General features: G+C 43.5%; 1 protein-coding gene across 1 annotated transcript in view; it reads left to right on the top strand.

Annotated features, from left to right (window-relative positions):
* The window catches only part of CTNNA1 (catenin alpha 1), a 112383-nt gene that overhangs the window by 28328 nt on the left and 65631 nt on the right, over window positions 1-18424 (top strand). Inside the window, exon 7 of the mRNA XM_084535446.1 lies at window positions 1696-1899. Within this exon, the coding sequence (XP_084391572.1) occupies window positions 1696-1899 (204 nt within the window). The remainder of the gene's footprint in view (window positions 1-1695; window positions 1900-18424) is intronic.

Below are 18424 nucleotides of genomic sequence, written 5' to 3'. Positions count from 1 at the left end.
TTTAAGACTGTGCCTTGGGTTTGCACCCAGAGGACCACAGGTTTGATCAGAGCCCTGTAGGACAGGAAGGCAGCTCTGGTAACAGCACGTGACATTAAGGCCTGGCTTTGGTATGTAGAAGTAAATCTGAACTGACTTGTTTTTCATGTATTGGCTAATCTAATTCAAAGCATTTAATATGATTTCTGATCCGTGCTCATATTTTACTATATGAGCTCTCTAATATATGGCCAGAGACTTTTTTTTTTTTTTTTTGGCTGCAGCCTGCGTTAAGCTTCTGAGCTTTTAGTTCTGTGTGGCACGACTCCCTAATAGCAGCAGGGCTTGTTCAGCAGGCTGGCCTGAATGGGCATTGTGTGCGAGGGCTTTGTCTGCTCATCCTTGCCAAAGGAGATGGACAAAACAAATGTGTTCAGGTTCTCTGCAGATGTTATCCCTGCACTTCATTTCCTGTTAACATTTGAGTGCTATTGTGCTCCTGTAATAGAGGTTGTGCACACGCCCTCCCAAATACTTCAGTGTTTCTACTGTACTGGTGAAATATTAAGTGATTACCAGAAGATAACAAGATAATCATTATCTCTCTCCCATTCATATGGTGCAATTTTGGAGTTGTAGCATACTACCATTGGAGTGTCTGCATGGCTAAAATGTTCAGGAGAAAATGGGACTGTTAGAAGAACATGTGCTGTGGCTAAACCTGCTGTGAAGGCCGTGCGGTTACTCAGTAGGGAGACCAATTGTACTGACAGTAACGCTGAAGTTAGCTGGACTACAAACTGAGTGTGGAAAATTCCTTTTTCAAGAAACTTCGGGGCTTCTTTCATAAAAAGTTACCATCATTTTCCCCTCCTGCTCACTTAATTGGAAGAAAGCCTGTGCAAACCCTAAACAAACCAGCAAAATTTGGAATGGCCAAATCACGCTCCTTAATAAACTGCAGAACCTGTTTATTTAAACTACCTGGAAGTACTCACAAGGTGATGTATGCTCCACACTGCTGCTTGGTCAGCTTTCTATGGAGGGTGATACTTGCCCCTTGAAAAGTAGATGCTTAAGGCTGAATAAGCAGTACTGATTTTTCTCAGTATGATCAGTGCTTACTAATAATCTTTCAAGATAAAGTTGTCTTCTTCCACGAAGAAATCTATTTCCCTATTTTAAACACTGATGTTGATGTTTCACTTGAATATTTGAGAACGCTATTCTATATTTACCTGTATAATTGCTTACTGGTGAAAGGAGGACTGGATAAACTAGGACACCAGAGTACTATATATAGGACTAATTTTGGACATTTGTGTTTCATGTTTTTTGTTCATGATGAGGTAATTATATCTGACAAGTTTAAATAGTGAAGGCATGTCCGGATTGACATGTAGTTAAAAAGAGTTCTGTATTTGAACTTTATTTGTCCTGGCACGTTTGATTTTGCCATTCATATAATGAGACTTCTTGTGGCCAAGTTCGGTTTAGCTGTCAAAGCAGCACAAGAAATGACTAGCAACTTAATGTGATGGGGGACCTTTTAGTAATTTTACTAAACTACTCAAGAAAATCACTCTTGGTGCCAGAATGTCATTTTGCTTTTCATGCTTGATCAGGGGGTTGCTGTAAGTGTTGGTCTTTTTGATGACTTAACAGTAACTTACTGCTCAGTCTGATATCTAACTTCCAAAACCTTTATTTTACCAGAAACAAATCATTGTGGATCCATCAACCTTCAGTGAGGAGCGTTTTAGGCCTTCCCTGGAAGAGCGCCTGGAGAGCATCATTAGTGGAGCAGCCCTGATGGCTGATTCATCCTGCACACGTGATGACCGACGGGAACGGATAGTTGCAGAGTGTAATGCAGTGCGACAGGCCTTGCAGGATCTACTTTCAGAGTACATGGGGAATGTGAGTATCTTCTGTTCTGTTTGTTTGTTTGTTTGTTTTTTGTGGTTTTAGCTCCGTGAGATCATCCAAAATAGGGGAGTCAAAGCTCCGGGTCTTGAAGCTGGTTTTTTCTACTCCCAAACTGGATTTGAGCGCTAACCAGAAGTACTGAAAGGTTTATCAGAAGGCAAGCCTGGAGGCAGAATCAAACAGGTTTAAATCATCTATGATACTTAAAATTGATCTCTGTTCTATTGTCATCATAGTACTGTTTTTAGGTTATGATTCTTACGTACTGGTTTGTGTAGAAATTCTATAGAATTAGGCCGTCTTCCTCCTCGGTTTGCATAAAGTAACTAGGCCTATGGAAAAAAGTAGTGTTTTTTAACTTTTTTTGAAGCTTGGAAAAATTAAATGTGTTAACTTTTTAGCTGAAGGCATAGGTTTTCAGAATCAAGTTAATTGCAGTTGCTATTCCATTGGATCAGAAGTGATGTAGAAAATTAAAGCTGAAATATTTAGTAGGAAATTTGGAGAGGAGTTTGATATAAATATTGAACTGAGAAGCCTTCCTCCAGTGTTTGTACATCACACTACACGTCGTGTACATACGGTATTTGGAGCTCGAGTGTGTTTCTACAGTTGGAAAAAGTGGTGTGTCATGAAGACGAGCTTCTGTGTTTGAAGGCATCATGCTATAATATCAGATGCTGCCTCTTTTTTCCTTAGCCCAGGGGTTTTTAATTTTAATAGCTTTAGCAGTGTTGAGTGATAAGCTTGGGGTTTCATAAGAGTCTTTAAGCTTAATCAGGTTTTTAAACATAAATATTGTAAAAGGGAATTGATTTCAGGTGAGAAGTTGTGGGAATGACAACAGTGAGATGGCTTGTAGCATCGTGGCAGCTAAGATTGACTGAAGAAATCATAAGGGGCTGAGGTGAAGCCTTATTTAGACTTCTGAGCATGTTTGAGGTAAAACTTAGCTCAGAGAGATTTTCTTCAGATGGCAGAATTTGTTTAGCAAGGTTGCTGTGTTAGGTACCTTACCTCCTTACCTGTGATTCTGCTGTCTTTTGGTGAAAGCTACTTCAGCGTGAAATAAGCAGTCCGAAGTGCGTGCGAGACTTAGGTGGTTGTTATTTGGAGAACAGAGGCGTGCAGTGAAAGGTAGAAAATAAAATGAGGGTTTCTGTTTACCAGTGGAAGACAAGGACAAAGTAATTGAGCAAAACTGAAAGACAAGTCCCACGTAGCCTGTGGGCTGAGCTAGGTGCTTCATGTAGTCTTCCTTAATTGCTTGTGAAAGTAGCTTGTGCTTGGCATTGATATTGTATAGAACTGGAGGTGGCAGCTGGGGAGCAAACCACCACAATGCGCCCTTTGAAATGCCTTTCAGAGCAGGGTGTTTTATTAGTATATGAGGCATCCGTGGTAATCCCTCAAACAAATGTGCTGCTGGACTGGATGCAGGCCTATCAGCACGACTGAGGATAAAGCATCCACCAAATGCTAATTAAAAATGTGGAGGAAGTAAATGCTCAGTCTTGTGCACAACAGATTCGGTTGCGTTTCTCTCCTTGATAGATGGGCAATACCTGCGTAAGATCTCAGAGCTTTGACTTCCCTGTGCCATAATGCCTATCGTGCTCCTCTGGCTGTGTACTCTTGTCTCCGTTATGCAAGTTAAAGTAATCGCGTGGAGATGGAAAGAATGTATTCCCTATGTTATCTCTTTTAACACATTGTGAAATTAGTGGAGCATACTGAATTTTTTAAAGTCAGTGCTATGTTGTGATTGTAGACAGCGTAGTTGGGAAAATGAGATTAGAAATTCAGTGAAATGGAGTGGAAAAAGCAATAGATAAATTATGGTGAAAATGTGGGATGGTGTGTGAAAATCCATACCGAGGGTAGAAAAAACTACAGGATGATGAAGCTGAAGAATGAATAATAGCTGGGGACCTATAAAAGCGTTTGGTTCATCTACAGGAAGAGCAGGGATGTGCTACTTTTAATGTTTCCTCTGCTATTACTGTATTGTGCGTGTACGAGATACCAACAGCACGGCACCCAGCCATCTCCTGTTGTGCATTTCTCCATCCTACCTTTAAAGATGGAAATGAATCGGGCATTAAATCTGTTAATTGCACGATACTCGCAGTGCATCATAAATGTTGAATGGTAGAATACGACCAAGAGACCTGTTTTTTCAAAGAGAAAACGGGGATGAGCAATACTCTGAAAAGGTTGAAGCACAGGAATATCTTGAGGCATATTCCCTTTTAGTTTTAGATGCCTTCTGTTTTAGTGACTTCCTCTAGCTTCTGGGCTTTCTTTCAGATCTCTGGTAATAAAAAGGCTTTTTCCACAGGTAGTTTATAACTCCAAGTTTAGTGTTTTGGACCCATGGTTTAGCTGTCTCTTCAGGCCTGTCCCCGAGGGTTCTGTAAGTCTTCAAGCGTTGCTGGCTGTGTTATGATGTGTGGCAGAAACTTCTGTCTGAAAACAATTTTCAGTAATAAAGAAATTGAATCACAGGTCGCCTTGACCCTTGCGTTTGCTGGCATGGTGATGAAACCCATAGCTAGAAGAAGGGCAAGAGTTGCTCCTTCACTAGTTTGTTACAGAAGTTTGTATCTTCTTTTCTTGGATTGGTGTCCATCTGGCACACCTGTTACAACTATTTCCAAAACAGAAGACTGGCCCAAATTGGTCAGACTAAATTTTACATCAAGGCCAGAATCCTGTCTTGAGAGTAGTGAATGGCGGATGCCTACAGGAAGGAGGACAGTGACAAGGGAAGGATGCAGTCTGACTGGCCCAAAATAGCTCCCAGATGCCAGCAGTCTGTAGCTCGGATAATTCCAGAGCTGGCATTGCTGGCTGTGTTTAATAGCTCGTGCTGGACTTTTCTCCCTTGAATTTCTAGTTTCTTTCTGAACCCTCAGGAACTTGCAGCACCCACAAGCTGGAAGGCTCCTTGCTGAAGAAGATGAATCGTGGCGCATGAAGCAGCACCTCCTTTAGTTTGAAGCAGAGCGCCCTTCTGTCTGTTCAGTTTGCTGTTCCCTCCATCTGATTTCAGAAGAGCAGGAGCAGCTATTCCCTGCTTACCCTTCTCTGTGCCATACCACGTAGCAGACTTCTGCTTCCTCTTTCCCAGAATGAAGTGTCCTAGTTTTATTAGTTGCTTGCCATAAGGAAGGCGTTCAACACCACCTTTCAGCTTTGGCTGGGCCCTCGGTGCTAAACAGCACGGTGCAGTAGGACGGGGTTTGTAGGGGGAAGGAGGACTCGATGCCTGCCTAGATCTGTGTCTCTCACAGAGTTTTGCATCAGCTGGTTGTAGCCTGGTCCTGAGGGCTGGGTGCTGGTTATTGTTCGGTGCAAGGGTGGCTGCCCCCTTGCTAAGGGTTGTCCGGAGGGGCTGATGGAACTGCTATGTGAAGATTTTAGCTTCTGAGTCGTAGTTGTTGGGGTCTGTTTTTGTGAACGTTAAGTCAGATCGTCTTTCTCTTGTGCATCGCTTAATGCCTCTGTCTGTTGAACTTCATCCACCATTTTATTAGCTGGTGTCTTGATTTATATCCTAAAAATGCCAACTGTTCATCCCTTAATTGTAGCATTCAATTTTTAGTGTTTTTTTTCCTTCTTCATCTTCCATTTTCCCCCAAGGAGAGCCGGCTTCCATTACGGCTCTTGCTCATTTCAGCCCATGATTCTAACAGAAAATAGTTTTCCTTTTTAAACCAGCACTGCAGATCCCTCCTGGATTCAAATAGCAAACACAAATATCTGGGTGTGATATTTTTTTTATTACTTTGAGTAAGCTTTATACTTCTTGCTAGTGCTGAATGGCACAGCAAGAATGGGGAGGTTTAGCAGAATTCATTATTGATTCTGACTAGCACTGTAAGAGCAGAGTAGTCCGAGGTCTTGGATCCGAGATCAACTGCCTAGAATGCAATAAATTGCCCGCTTCAGTCACAGCTGAATTTGTAATATAACTAATCGATGGTGAGAGCCAGACCTTTGTGTGATGCTGCATTTGAGAGCTCACAGTGTATATTTTATTAATGAAATTAAAAAAAATAAAATTCACAGCATATGTGAGTTTGGTTGGTCATTGATGACAGACTTTGAGACAGGAGGACAGAACAAAGCATCTCCTTGAATGTTGTTCAAGTTCAGTGTTACACCAAGGAAGTAGCTGGTAAGAGAGCTGGCATTTAGAGTTCGGGAGTAGGCACAGAAGATGGTTTTTATTGTATTTTGTTACAACTTCATAATCTTACGTGGGTAGATATTGATTGGCTCTAGTTTGCCCCCAGATAAAATATATGAAGCAGAAGGGTTTTGGACAGTACTACTAACTTATCCCAGTATTGCCCTTATGCTAGCAGATGGTGCACCTTCTTCCTCAGCGTACAGAGCAGTCACAGTGCTTGTTTTTGCTTTTCTGTACTGTATTGGTCAACTCTATCTCAAATTTACACACACAGCTTTCGTCACAAGTTATCTAAAATAGTTAAAGTGAATTCATAAAAAAGAACAGTGGGCTGATGAGAGCCGAACCACTTCTGCAGCTTTAAGAAGCAGGTACGTAGGATGGAGAGGTAATGTGTCCAGCAGCCACAAAACCCCACAAACCTCAAGCTGTGACAGCGTGTGCTCTGTGCGGTAACTCCCCATGGGTGTTATTAGTGCAGAGCTTGGGCAGCTTGTCTTCATCTCAGCCACTGTGTTAAGTATGGGAGGCATACAAGGTCATATTTTTTGAGGTTGGGGTTTCGCAGATTAGGAAGTGCAGGATGTCAGCTGGAAGCTAAAGCAGAAATTTTCAGTCTGCTCTGTTTGACTACACTGAACTTGAAAAAGACACCAATTTGCTGTGCTGGGCTAACTGATTGACATGTAAGACTGAAAATAAGGACTTCCTTCGGCTTTTTTGACAGTCCATTTTCTCCGTTTGATGGAGAGGCTTTGGAGGAATGGGGGCTGTTAGGTTTCTTTCCATGAACGCTGCTTTAGAGCCATTTGGCGGCAGTAATCACAGGTGTTTCGATCTATTTAGTATGCACAGAAAGGTGCAGAGAGGTCTCATTCTAAAGTCTATTCCATACCCCACCGATTTCTAATGCCTATAACTACCCTTTCGGGCAGACACAAATAACTCAGACTGGTACTTGCATAAAGTTTGTCAGAAACTCTAGTTTGGCTAGCATGGAATGTGAACCCAGAGCCCCATTGTGTACAACATGCTCTTGTACAATAAAATCCCTTGTTACTACATTTGGAAACGATAAATCATGTTACATAAAGTAGCTTGACAGGTCCTATTTCAACGGGAATTTTAATGCTTTCATATTATCATTCTGCCTGTGTCCTTGACTGTCTGGATTGCATTAGAGGTGCTTGGCAGCAAATGGAGAAAAACCATTTGGGGCCAGCTTCAGAGCAGGCATTCCAGGCACAGATTATTTCAGCCGATCTTTCCAGTTTCCATTTTCTGCTTGGCCTGAAGCAGGGTGTGTCTGGGCGGGTGGTGCCTGTATTTCTTTTAATATTGGCTTTTAGCACAGCTTGAAGGTAAGTGGGGCAGCTGAACCCCAGGCTGCTGCACTGCACTGCCTGGTAGGAGCTCCTGCATGCTGGCAGGAGTGCCGTGGCTCTCAGGATACCTGAAGTAGATCTCAGCACTTCTGGTTTTAGACTTGTCTCGTGATTTACTAAATGCTTGTTTTTCACATTGTTTCTGTGTTCAGCACAGCTACAAAAGTGTGCTTCTCCAAACAAGTGCACTGTTTTCCTGATCTTAATTGCCCTGGTTTGCTTTTCTTTCCTAAACCTTCCTTGAGCATCTCCGGTGCTTGAAAATGAATGGGTGAGAGCATACCTAGCTCACATCTTCAGTATGTTTTGGGAGAAGTAATTTTGTCTTCAGAATGACCATTAAGGGTCATACGTGTGACTTAGAGAATGGAGATGGGTTTTCATTCCGAATTTGCCTATTAATAATACTATTAATAATAGTGACCCACAGCTTTATATTCCATCAAGCTCTGAAAGGAACATGTGAATTCTCACAACTGTTAAACTTGTGTACGATTTATCTGTGTATTTGGAAGGGCTCTTGCATAGCCCTTTCAGGCAACTGTTTCTGTGGAAATAGATACGAAGTAAAATGTCAGACTGATCCATATTTATGATAGATGCTGATAAAAATCTGCCTTGAGATAATCTGCACTTTCTTTTTTTTAATATTGTTTCTGTCAGTTTAAGACACTCGGCTGCTGAAGTGATGGACATGGCTTGAAAGCCTCGATGGATTTTCCTGTCATGGAGCTTGCTGCTCAGGAAAGGGAGCTGTGCTGGTGTGCTGGGTGCTAGTTGCCATAGATGTTACTGGTTTGACAAAGATGATGCTTTTAAAAATAAGTTTCTCAAGTGGTACTGTTTTTAAGCTTGTAATGCTTACAGGGTGAGGTAGAATAAATAACTGAGCATGCTTGGAGTGAAGCCTGATGAGTATGATGAGAATTTCATGTGGCATTAATTGGGTGTTTTTTGAGCCACAAAAAGGAGCTTCCAGGTTGCTTACAGAGGGCATTCTGGAAACTCTTCTTTTTTACATAGTAACACAAGGCCTATGGAAAGAAATGGAAGGATTTAAGAGTTCTGAATACTTCTTCAGGCAGCCTTTGTGCTGTGCAGTGAAAATGCATTCCTTAAAGAAGAATATGACTGTCTTAATGCATCCTTACGGGAAGTCAGGAAAGCCCAAGGCACACCTGCAGTCTGGTTCCCGGTTGGGTTGAGCAGCCTGTTGCAGTCTGCAGTCATTGCTCTCCTCCATGCGCTGCATTCAGCCCATGCTAACCACATTTGGTGCCAAACAGCAGAAATAACTTTTAAACTGAAGAGATTTGACAGCAGTTGGAATTTGGACTAAACTGTATTATGTAACTGGTCTCTACTTGCAGTCTTTACACGCTTCTCAGCATTTTTGTTGTAGATTCTAAATACACAAACAAGAAGGAAGGTCACTGCCCCTTGAGGAGCAGCTGAATTCTGCTGAAGCAGAGCTGAACCTAGTGCTGTCCTTAAACCTGAGAGCAGAGTCCTGCGGGTACCTTGTATGGCAGTGAAGGCTTCCATCCCACCAGCTCCTTCCTCTCCTGCCCCTACCCTTTAGGTTTGTAGCGTTGAAACGTCCACTTCTCCTTTCTTGTTAGGCATGTGCTATCCTCAATGCTAACACATCTAGTATTTCCTAATACTACATAACAAATACAGACCCTTCTTGGTTTAATGTTGTTCAGGTGTCTATGATCTTAAATAGATCATAGAATATCAGAGTTGGAAGGAACCCACAAAGATCATCAGGTCCAACTCCTGGGTCCCCAAAGGACTGTTGCCTCCTCCAAAAAAATCAGTCTTAGAGTGTTGTCCAAACACTTCCTGAAGATTGGTGCAAGACTTGAGCTGTGCCCACTTGATCGTGGTGTGGTGCTTGGTGTTTAGCAGCATTTTACTTCTGCTGAGCTGTGAACCATTTTCCATAAATATGCTATAATGTTATGCATGGATTCTGCTTAAAATTCTGTTTTGTGACTTAGTCCACTTCAGAATTCTGCTGTTTTGTAGGAAAATATTTGAACTTTATCTGCCTACGTGAGATAATATATTTAGTTGCCAACTGTGAAGCTTTATTCAGTGATACTTGAGTACTCTCTCAAAGCCAAAATCAGGGAGTATAGATAGAACAGAGCATGTAAGTTTGCACAGTGACTGCTCATCTGTGGATAAACAGCCTTTTAGCCTCTGGCAGGATCATGCTCTCAGTGTGCAGAAGTATTACACACACAACTGGGCTTTTTAATTTCTCTTGTTGGAAGAAAGGGATGATGGAATTATTACAAAGCTGGAATGCTACACTTCTTGCATTACAACAGAATACTTGCATCTCAAGTCCCGGATTCCCCTTTTTTCCTTTAGCCGTGCTCTAATACCAACTTTGGATTAAGTTCCTATCTGCCTGCACAATGGGATTTAGAAGATAAGAGTGAGAGAAGGCACAGGCACTGCGTGTGCACACATGGCTCTGTGTTATGGTCTGCTAACAGTAATATCCTCCCCGGTTCTCTGGTGATAGGCAAAGCTGTTAAGCTTTTTTTTTTTTTTTTTTTTTTTTGCTTGCTTATATCTCTTCATTTCTAAAAAGACCTCTGTGCAGGCAGTCCAGGTTTTGACCAGAACCTGGGGTACCTGCTCTAGGTGAGGTGGTATTTACCATCCAGACCGTGTTCTTTGCCTAACCTGTTCTCCCCTGTTGAGGAAAGCTGATGTTCTGTAATGCTCATAATGTCTCCTGGAGCTCCAGACCTACTTTGTCCCGGAAAGTCAACTAAATCAATACGGAATAATTAGCACTTGTGGCTTATCCAAGTAGTGGCAGCCCTCTTGAATGTAAATAGGGGCAGAAGAGTGACTTAATCCTCCTCTAGCACGAGGAAAGGATGAGGGTTAAGCCGTATCTTAAAAGGCTGTTGAAATAGAGGAGAAAAATTTGGTTTCCCTCTGGTTTGCACAGGGCCGTGTTTCTGCAGCAGGAGGGACAAGAGGTGGAGGCAAATGGGCAGAGGAGAGGCAGCGCAGAAACAACTTGCTTGTGCCAGGGCTCAGCCCCTTTCTGCTCAGAGCTCCTTGCAAAGCCTCGCTTTGTGCCTGTGGAGGCTGCTTGCTCAGAAAGCCAAGGTTGTCGTTGCTGAATTGATATGGCAACAAAGCTCTGGGCTTTCAGGCTGAGAACTTCCCTGCAAAGGTGCACTAAAAGATGCATTTTTCTCAGCGTCAATTAAAAATAAAACCAACAATCGTTTCCCTGGGCATCCAGCCACGAGGGGGGAGGCAGGGCACTTGCGAAATTAGCAGGAGCCAGTGAAAAGGCAAAGTCCCATCCGTCTAAGCGTGCTTTCACGAGGGGCTGTGCCTTTAATATGGTGTGAGTGCTTTTCCCTATCGTCTGTGTGTTTCAGGCTGAACTTAAATGTTGCGTGATGTGCAGCTGCTCGTGGGTTATTGACTCATCCTGCATGTACGTTAGCCTTCGACTGTCAGAAACAGGCTTTTGCCATTCATAGGGTGCTCCGCTGCTTCCATATGTGGCCAGAAAAAGAAAAAAAAAAAAAAAAAAGCTTCTCAGCTCTGAATCTTTTCTGTATGCCCGAGGTGCTGTCAGCTGTGTTTTACTGAATATGGTAACTCGAATTGACGTTATCAGTTACTTTATAAAACCTGTGGAAAAAAGCTTGAAAAATGAAGCCTGATACTGCTTAGGAAAATACAAAGGTTTTGAAAGTGGAAGGGTGTTTTTTTCTGTTCCTTTCAACTTTGTAGGTACAGCGTCTCGAGAGCGAGGTAGCTCTGTGCAGCAAAGGGAGCTCAGGAGACGTGGGGGTGTGCAGGGCGATAATTTGAGAGCTGAGTTCCAGCTCCTGTGCATGCGGACAAGTTGGTCCTGCTGCTTGCAGACTGGTTTATTAGCTGGGGCAGGCAAAGGTGTTCTGGCAGCACGCAGGTGTGCCCGGAGGGGGGTTTCTCTGGCCCTCCTGCTTTTTGCTTGCTCCAGATTTGCATTCTAGCTTGCCTTTCATCTGCCTGACTTCTGTGGAATACACGTTGGTCTCTTACTTAAAAGACAGACTCCTTGGAAAAATAAAAGATGTACTTTTTATTGCCTGTGTGCTCAGTTAATTAAATTTTGGACTATGATTCTCACCTACAAGTGGGGCAGGCACTTTTTAACGACAAATTTAGGAACATACTGTATAGTTAGAGGCTGTACCTAGGGGCAGTTGGGGCAAGTCAGGGCATTTAAGACCTTAAAATATACGAGACTAGATAATTCTGATATTTTTAAATTTATTGATGTTGTCTTGATGTGTGAATACAGTTGTCATTGTTCGTGTCTTTAGTTTTCTTTGAGAGAAACATTACGGAATGCTGGAGATCCTGAAGTGTCTTCTTGTGACTTTTTCCAAGACACCCCTCGCTTACATGCTTGAGATGTATCTATATTTTGAGTTTTTTCTTCCCTGGCACCAACTTGTCACCACTTCTGTTGATGGGTTTCAGGTTCACTCCGGAAGATGCCTGTTAGCAACTTTGGTATATCATGCTTTTAAAAATCCTGGTTCCTCAGGAGCGAGATAACCCAGGGCTAGTTTGCAGCCCCCCCAGTCTGCCCTGTGTCCCCAGTTAGGCGGTTGTGATGGACACTTCTCATTTTCAGGCAAGTGAATTATGGCCATGAGCATCAGTGGTGGCCCAAGCCCTGATACCTCCATCTACTCGGTAACCTCTTTTCAACCAAACACTGTGTATTGTTTTAAGGATGCATTAACTTTTCCTCAAAACACCTTCATTAGCAGTCACCACGTGCCTCCAATCCCCAGCAAGTAATTCTGCTGATGTGGAGGCTGAGCAGCCGTGTTACAGCATCCAGCCAGGTGCCTTTTGTCAGGTTTGAATTCCCTCTTTTTTTTCTTATTTTTTGGAGGGGGGAGTGGAGGTCATTTGTGTATCTTCCCTACTTCACTGTTCAGCTTCTTGGGCTGTGCAGGGGGAAATTTCCTGAGCCTCTGGCCATACCCTGCATGCTCCTCTGGCAGCCTGGGGCTTGCTCGCTCATCCCTGTGGCAGCTTTGAACCTTTACTTTGAGGACAACTTCAGAAGAATTGTCTTCATTGAGTCATTTCAGGGGAAGAAGGTGACAGGAGAGCTCTGATGTCAAGTACAAAATAAGACTGCAGCTCTATCACTTGATACTGTTCCCCTTAAATGCCAAAATGTGAATTTCATTAGAGGCAGAATGAGTTCTTGGGCACTTCTCCAGGAGTCAAAGAATCCCAATTCTAGAGGTCAGTGGACTGAAAAAAGCCAAGAAAATGAGAAGTTAATGCGGAAATAACTGAAATGAGGTTCAGGTAGGGGAAAAAAACTGAAGCCATTCTGTCCTGCACCTGAGCAGTTGACCCCTCTGGAGCTAATGGCCTGCGAGGCGCTCACAGCCCTTCCTGGGGGATCTTTTAAATCACATCTGTGACTGAGGAGGACAGGGCCCTCCAGGCTTCCGAATTTACGGTCTTGGGCTGAGTCGGAAGAGGCAGTTTGGAGCAGGCTTTGTATCACAGGGCTCATGCAGCAGGGGCTGAGCTCCCTGCCCAGGCTGACAGCAGTGCCGGCTCCGGGTGGGCGCCGCCTTCTGCTGCTGCTGCTCGGGTGTGCATGGATGCTGCGGGACCAGGTGATGGGAGCTGCTGCTAAAAGGGTCAGGAGATCCGAGGGGGAATGAAAATGTAGAAGAAATGGTAGTGATTAAGCAGCAAATCGGCATGGCCTTGGACTCCCCATACACTCTGAAGACTTATTTGTGGATAATGTAAAAACCACCTTTTTGGTGACAGACGCTGAAATCTCTAAACCTCTGCGTTTTTATCTTCAGCTGCTTTTATGGAGCTGTGAAAACATCTCCTGGCGTTGTCAGGCATTGGGAACATCTCGCCCCTCCTGCTCCCCCAAATCAGCCAGAGTTCAGGAAACCTTTCTGAAAGGGCAAGGCTATATCAAGTGTACAAGGGACTCATGCTGCCCCAGAGTGTTCCCGGTGTCATTTCTAGCAGACAGATTAATTTATCTTATTCTTCTTGTAGCCTTTCTCTGTGGCTTTGGTTATATTCCCCACGTCGGAAGCAGGGTGTGTGTAAAGGAAAGCCTTCAGTACTAGGCTGCAGCGAGCTCTGCGTTCAGTTACAGCTTATTGCTTGGTGTGAAACTGAATTTAACCAACTGTGTTTTTCAGATCATTATCAGCTTAAGTGCATTCAATTTCCCTGTTTCACTGCACCAGATTGTACAGTTCTGTACATTAATTGTTTGTTTTGAATAGCTGCTTCTTTATCATCTCTCATGATAATTTAAGTCATCTATCTAATGATTTCTTTGTGAGTAGTGGCTGCTACAATATAAACGCGAGGTACCTCTGCATCCCCTATTTGTCTGATTTGCTTTGCTTCCTTTTTCTGAACGCTTAGATGATGCCACGGTGCCGCTCCTCCTCAGATGTGCTGACTGTTCCTAAATGGTTTATTTCCTTTGACACTAGTTTTCTTTTGAAGAAGGGCAGCCACTTTGTATGTGTCAGGCTTGTGCTAGAATTTTAAATACTTTAATGCATCCTCATTATCCGCAAGGGTGGCTGTCTAATTAGTTAACTTAGTAAATAATGGCTTGATAGTGTCTCTGCAAAGTATGACATTATGCATGCCACGGTTTAGTGCCTTTCTGATCCTGGACAGTTGCTTGGAGTCGCTCGCTTTAGGTGAGCGGAGCAGCTACGAGGTTGCTGGCTTCCTTCAGCACCAGCAGCCTCGTGGTCAGCCAGGTTGTTCCTGGTTCAAGCAATTTCCTCTTCCGTGGAGGAGAGTGAAGTTCCCAAGATCTGTGTGTAGGAGGGAGAGGAGATGTTTCTCAGCTTTTTGGTGCTGGTAAGGCTAGAGGTGCTCGTTAGCTAGTCCCTCAGCAGTTAGTCAGCTTTTGGTGCTATTTCCAGTTATTTTGGTGCCTCTTGCTTCCTGTTGAAGACAACTTCATGTCTAGTTTTCCGTTGCTATGTTGCAGGGTAAGTGTGCAGAATCCTTTTCTACAGGAAATACTTAAAAATCTGTCACAAACTAAAGCTATTTATATTTCTAATAACGAATAAAGGATACATTAATTCTAGCTTTGAATGTCTTATGACTGTATGGGTAGGATTGTTTTATTATCTGTTTCTCTGAGCTGTCTTGCCAGGAGTTAGGTGGCTTTATTCCCAGATTTATAATGCATTCTCTTCCTCTTGGAAAGGGCATATGCTGTCTTGGCTCACTGTTTTTAATTTGAGTTTTGCAGGGGTCTGTGTTGTTCCAATTTTAGTTGTTCTATTTCTAAAGCCTTTCACATGCACGTAAAGTATGATAAAAACTAAAATATTTCAAGGCTTTTACAATGACTTTGGGTGTAAGCCTCAGACTGCTTTTCATACTTCTGGATATATCTATTAGTTCGTGTAATTCACAGAGGGAAAACTTGAGATATTCTTTAGACTAGGTTACCAATTAACATAAAAATGAAAAATCAAGCCTGTAAAAAGAGACTCCACGGTAGCAGATTACTCACCACCCCCAGCAGCTGTCTTGTGGCTCAGCAGCACTTTGTCCCTCTGGTTTGGTGTTCTGGGACGTTCCCCCATCCATCCTTCCACGCGATCTGCCCAGCGATACTGCAAGTGAGACGAATTGACCTGTGTCCAAGCTAAACTAGCTGTCATTCAGCAAACCCGCTGCTGGGGAAACAGCCGTAAGTATTGACAAAAATATTGTGCTGCCCTCCTGCAGCTCCTCCACTGTCAGTCGAGGGTGGTGTGGATGAGGCCTCACCCGATGGCTGTGTGGTCAGAGGTGGGCCAGAGCAGTTCTTGCCTGCAAGGAGGAGCTCCCCGGGGCTAAACGGAGCTTTTAGCAGCAAGTTGGGTGGGTGCTTCTCAGGGCTCTGAGCAGACCCACCTTGTAAAGCTGCAGAGTTTTCTTTTCACTACAGAATGGTGCCAATTCGCTGGTTTTCCATTGCACGTTGTTGTTTTCTTTTTGCTTTCTGCTGCATCGAGGGAGAGCTGGGCTTGAAGCCCTGGTCCAGGAGGAGACCTCCCCTCAGCTTAGCACAGCAGGGAGCAGCCTGAGCCCGGCATCCTGAGCACCCACAGCAGGGGAAGGATGGTGGGGAGATGGAAGGAATACAACAGGTCTGCAAGCTCACTTTGAGGTGCAGTAGGGCACTGAGCCCACTGCAAAATAACCTCTTTGCAGCTGGAGTCCTGTAAAGTAGAGCTTGGGTGCCTCTCCTTCCTACCTGATGGCTGGATGCGAACTGATAGAGCCGTCCAGGGAGGATGGGTGGGGAAGGAGTTTGCTGCTTGAGGAGGGGTGGGGGAAACCTGCCAGATTTAACCAGTTTCAAGTTAGAGCCTTGCAGCCTGGCTGTCAGAGCTCAACTGGAAAATGTTCAAGGTGCTAAGTACAAACCTCTTGCATTTTGCAAAAGATTCCAGATGTGCTGGGTTGAAATCCTGCTTTTAGAGGTTGTCCTAACTGTGCCTCAGTCCTGGTTTTGCCCCTGAATCGTGATTTCATGTAAACTAGGAAAACTCGGTTTTAGGGTGTGCTCTACTGCCCATCTCAGCTTTCCTTTTGGCTTTTAAGGAGATGAGGATGCACGCTGAGAAAGGTTGACTTTCCTAGCATTACTCCTCATCTGTATGGCTAAATGTTTTTGCCTTTGTGGTGGAAATGTGTTGCAGAGGCATAGAGCCTGTATGTGTGTTACCATGAAACCCATGCCCTTGACTTCTTTAGATATAAGAATAAGCCTCGAGAGAAGACTGCTAACTCCATTACCTGGTAAAGCTCTTTCGCAAACATTTTGTACCACTTTAATCTGTTCTATTTTCCAGACCAGAGATCTTTTTCATCTCTTCCCCTCCTCCCCAAGATCAGTAGTGAATATAATGGTAAAAAAATTACTTTGTGCTGTCGCAATATCATTTTTCCCTCAAGAAATAATACATCGATAGCACTGCACGGTAATTTTAAAGCTTTGATTTCACCTTTGCTTATAGGAGCACTTGCTCAGTTGCTATTGCCTGTGAAGACATTTGAATGAAACTGGTAGTTACCCGTGCAGCTGGAGCCAAGCAGGGTTTGTGTGTGCGGATGTGTTACAGGTTAGTAGTTATTTAGGAGCTGGGCTCCTGCCTGGGCTTGGAATGAAACTTGGCACCTCGCATGAAGAGATGAGCAGCTTACCAACCAGCCCTGTGTGGTGGTGAACCAGCCCTGGTATTTCCCAGTGCTTCCAGCATTGTCCTGGAGCGGCAGTTCTGGAGCAAGGTAGGTGGGATTAGGAATGGGTTTTAGCCTGGGGTGGTCCTGAGGATTTTGGTGAGCTGCAATTGAAGATAAAATGTCGTGAAATTTGGTAGACGAGTTACTAGTGTGTTCTGATTTTCCTGTTAGGAAACAGACTGTGCAAGAGTAAAACTGCAAATTGTAGCCCTCAGATGAGGAAGTAAGACTTCCAGAGCATTTTATATTAATGGAAAGACTACAAATATGTTACTAATTTAAAATATCTGTTTCAAAGGCAGTAGAATGCTTTTGATAAAAGATAATGGTAAAATAGGCCTTTCCCAATGCATTGCATTTGAATTTTTTTAAAGCTTGTCAAAACATAAATCTATCTATGTAATGGCCTTGGAAGAAGCTGTTTTAATAGTCAAAAAACTTCTTTTTTTCTGCTCAGAATGTTTTTTTTGAGTCAGATCGCAGGAAGCTATTGTCGTTTCTCGCATATTGTGCTTTGTGAGCAGGCTTTGTCAGGTATGTGGTCTTGTTACTTAGTCCGAGTCCTTTCACTAGTTTAAAACATGTCTTGCATAAGCAAATGTAGGAAACTCAGTATCAACAAAACCCAGGATAAAAATGAGTAATAGTTTAGCAGAGTTTACCCACTTAAAGCAGGGTATGGCAACCAGCAACACGTAGGCTGGCTGCAGGTTTAGATGACCAGGAAATAGCCAAGGTGCAGGACAGATGGCCTGCAGCTGCTAATAGGTAAAATGCTCAGAAAAAAGGTGGTTGAGAAGTAGGCACGCAATCTTACCAGACATAGGTTAGGGTAGGATATGACCAGATGTGGTTTATACAGATGAAAATAACGTGAACTTACTGACTAACGTAATACTGGAGGAGTCTGGTGCCACAATTACATCTGTGCTGTGTGCAGGTCCCCATCAGCTGAGGCACAAACCCTCCTACAAGCTAAATTGCTGGAGGTTTTGTCTGCACTGCCTAGGAGAACTTCCTTGCTATTGATTTTTTTTTTTCTTTTGAGATTTAACTTTTGATTTTTAAATGTTATTTGCAGTTAGTACCCCGGGGGCACCGGTTGTGTACACTTTGCATTGTTTCATGTGCACTCTGCTGTGTCACATCTCCATTACGGTTTTTACATGTTCCTTACGTGTATAGCATTAAGTATTTTAGAGGAATGGAGTGGTTGGGTTGTTTCATTACCTAATCTCATCCTTTTTGAGTGGGTCCCTCTGCTTTCCTGGGTTCCCAGCTGCAGTCTCCACGTTGCTATCCCGCCTGTCACGGTGCGGGCTGCGGTCAGGGGAGTTGCAGTGAGCAGAAGGAATGTGCTGTGATCTAGTTAAGTTTGCATAAACAACTGAAACTGTTTTTTGCTGATGATCACTTACTAATTTGCCTGATGAAGATGACTGGTTTGGAATAAATGGACAGTGAAAATAGGTGTCCGAGAGTTCTTCTTCTGATGATGCAGCTTTACTTGGGCTTATTTAAATGATAGAGAGCCCACTGAGAAGAAGCAAGCATTCAGCACTCTAATAGCACCGGCTCATCTGAATGTAGTATAAAACTTTTTCAT

This window comes from Aythya ferina, assembly GCF_964211825.1.
Source record: "Aythya ferina genome assembly, chromosome: 14".
NCBI classification, from domain to species: Eukaryota; Metazoa; Chordata; class Aves; order Anseriformes; family Anatidae; genus Aythya; species Aythya ferina.
This window is presented reverse-complemented; position numbering and strand designations above follow the sequence as displayed.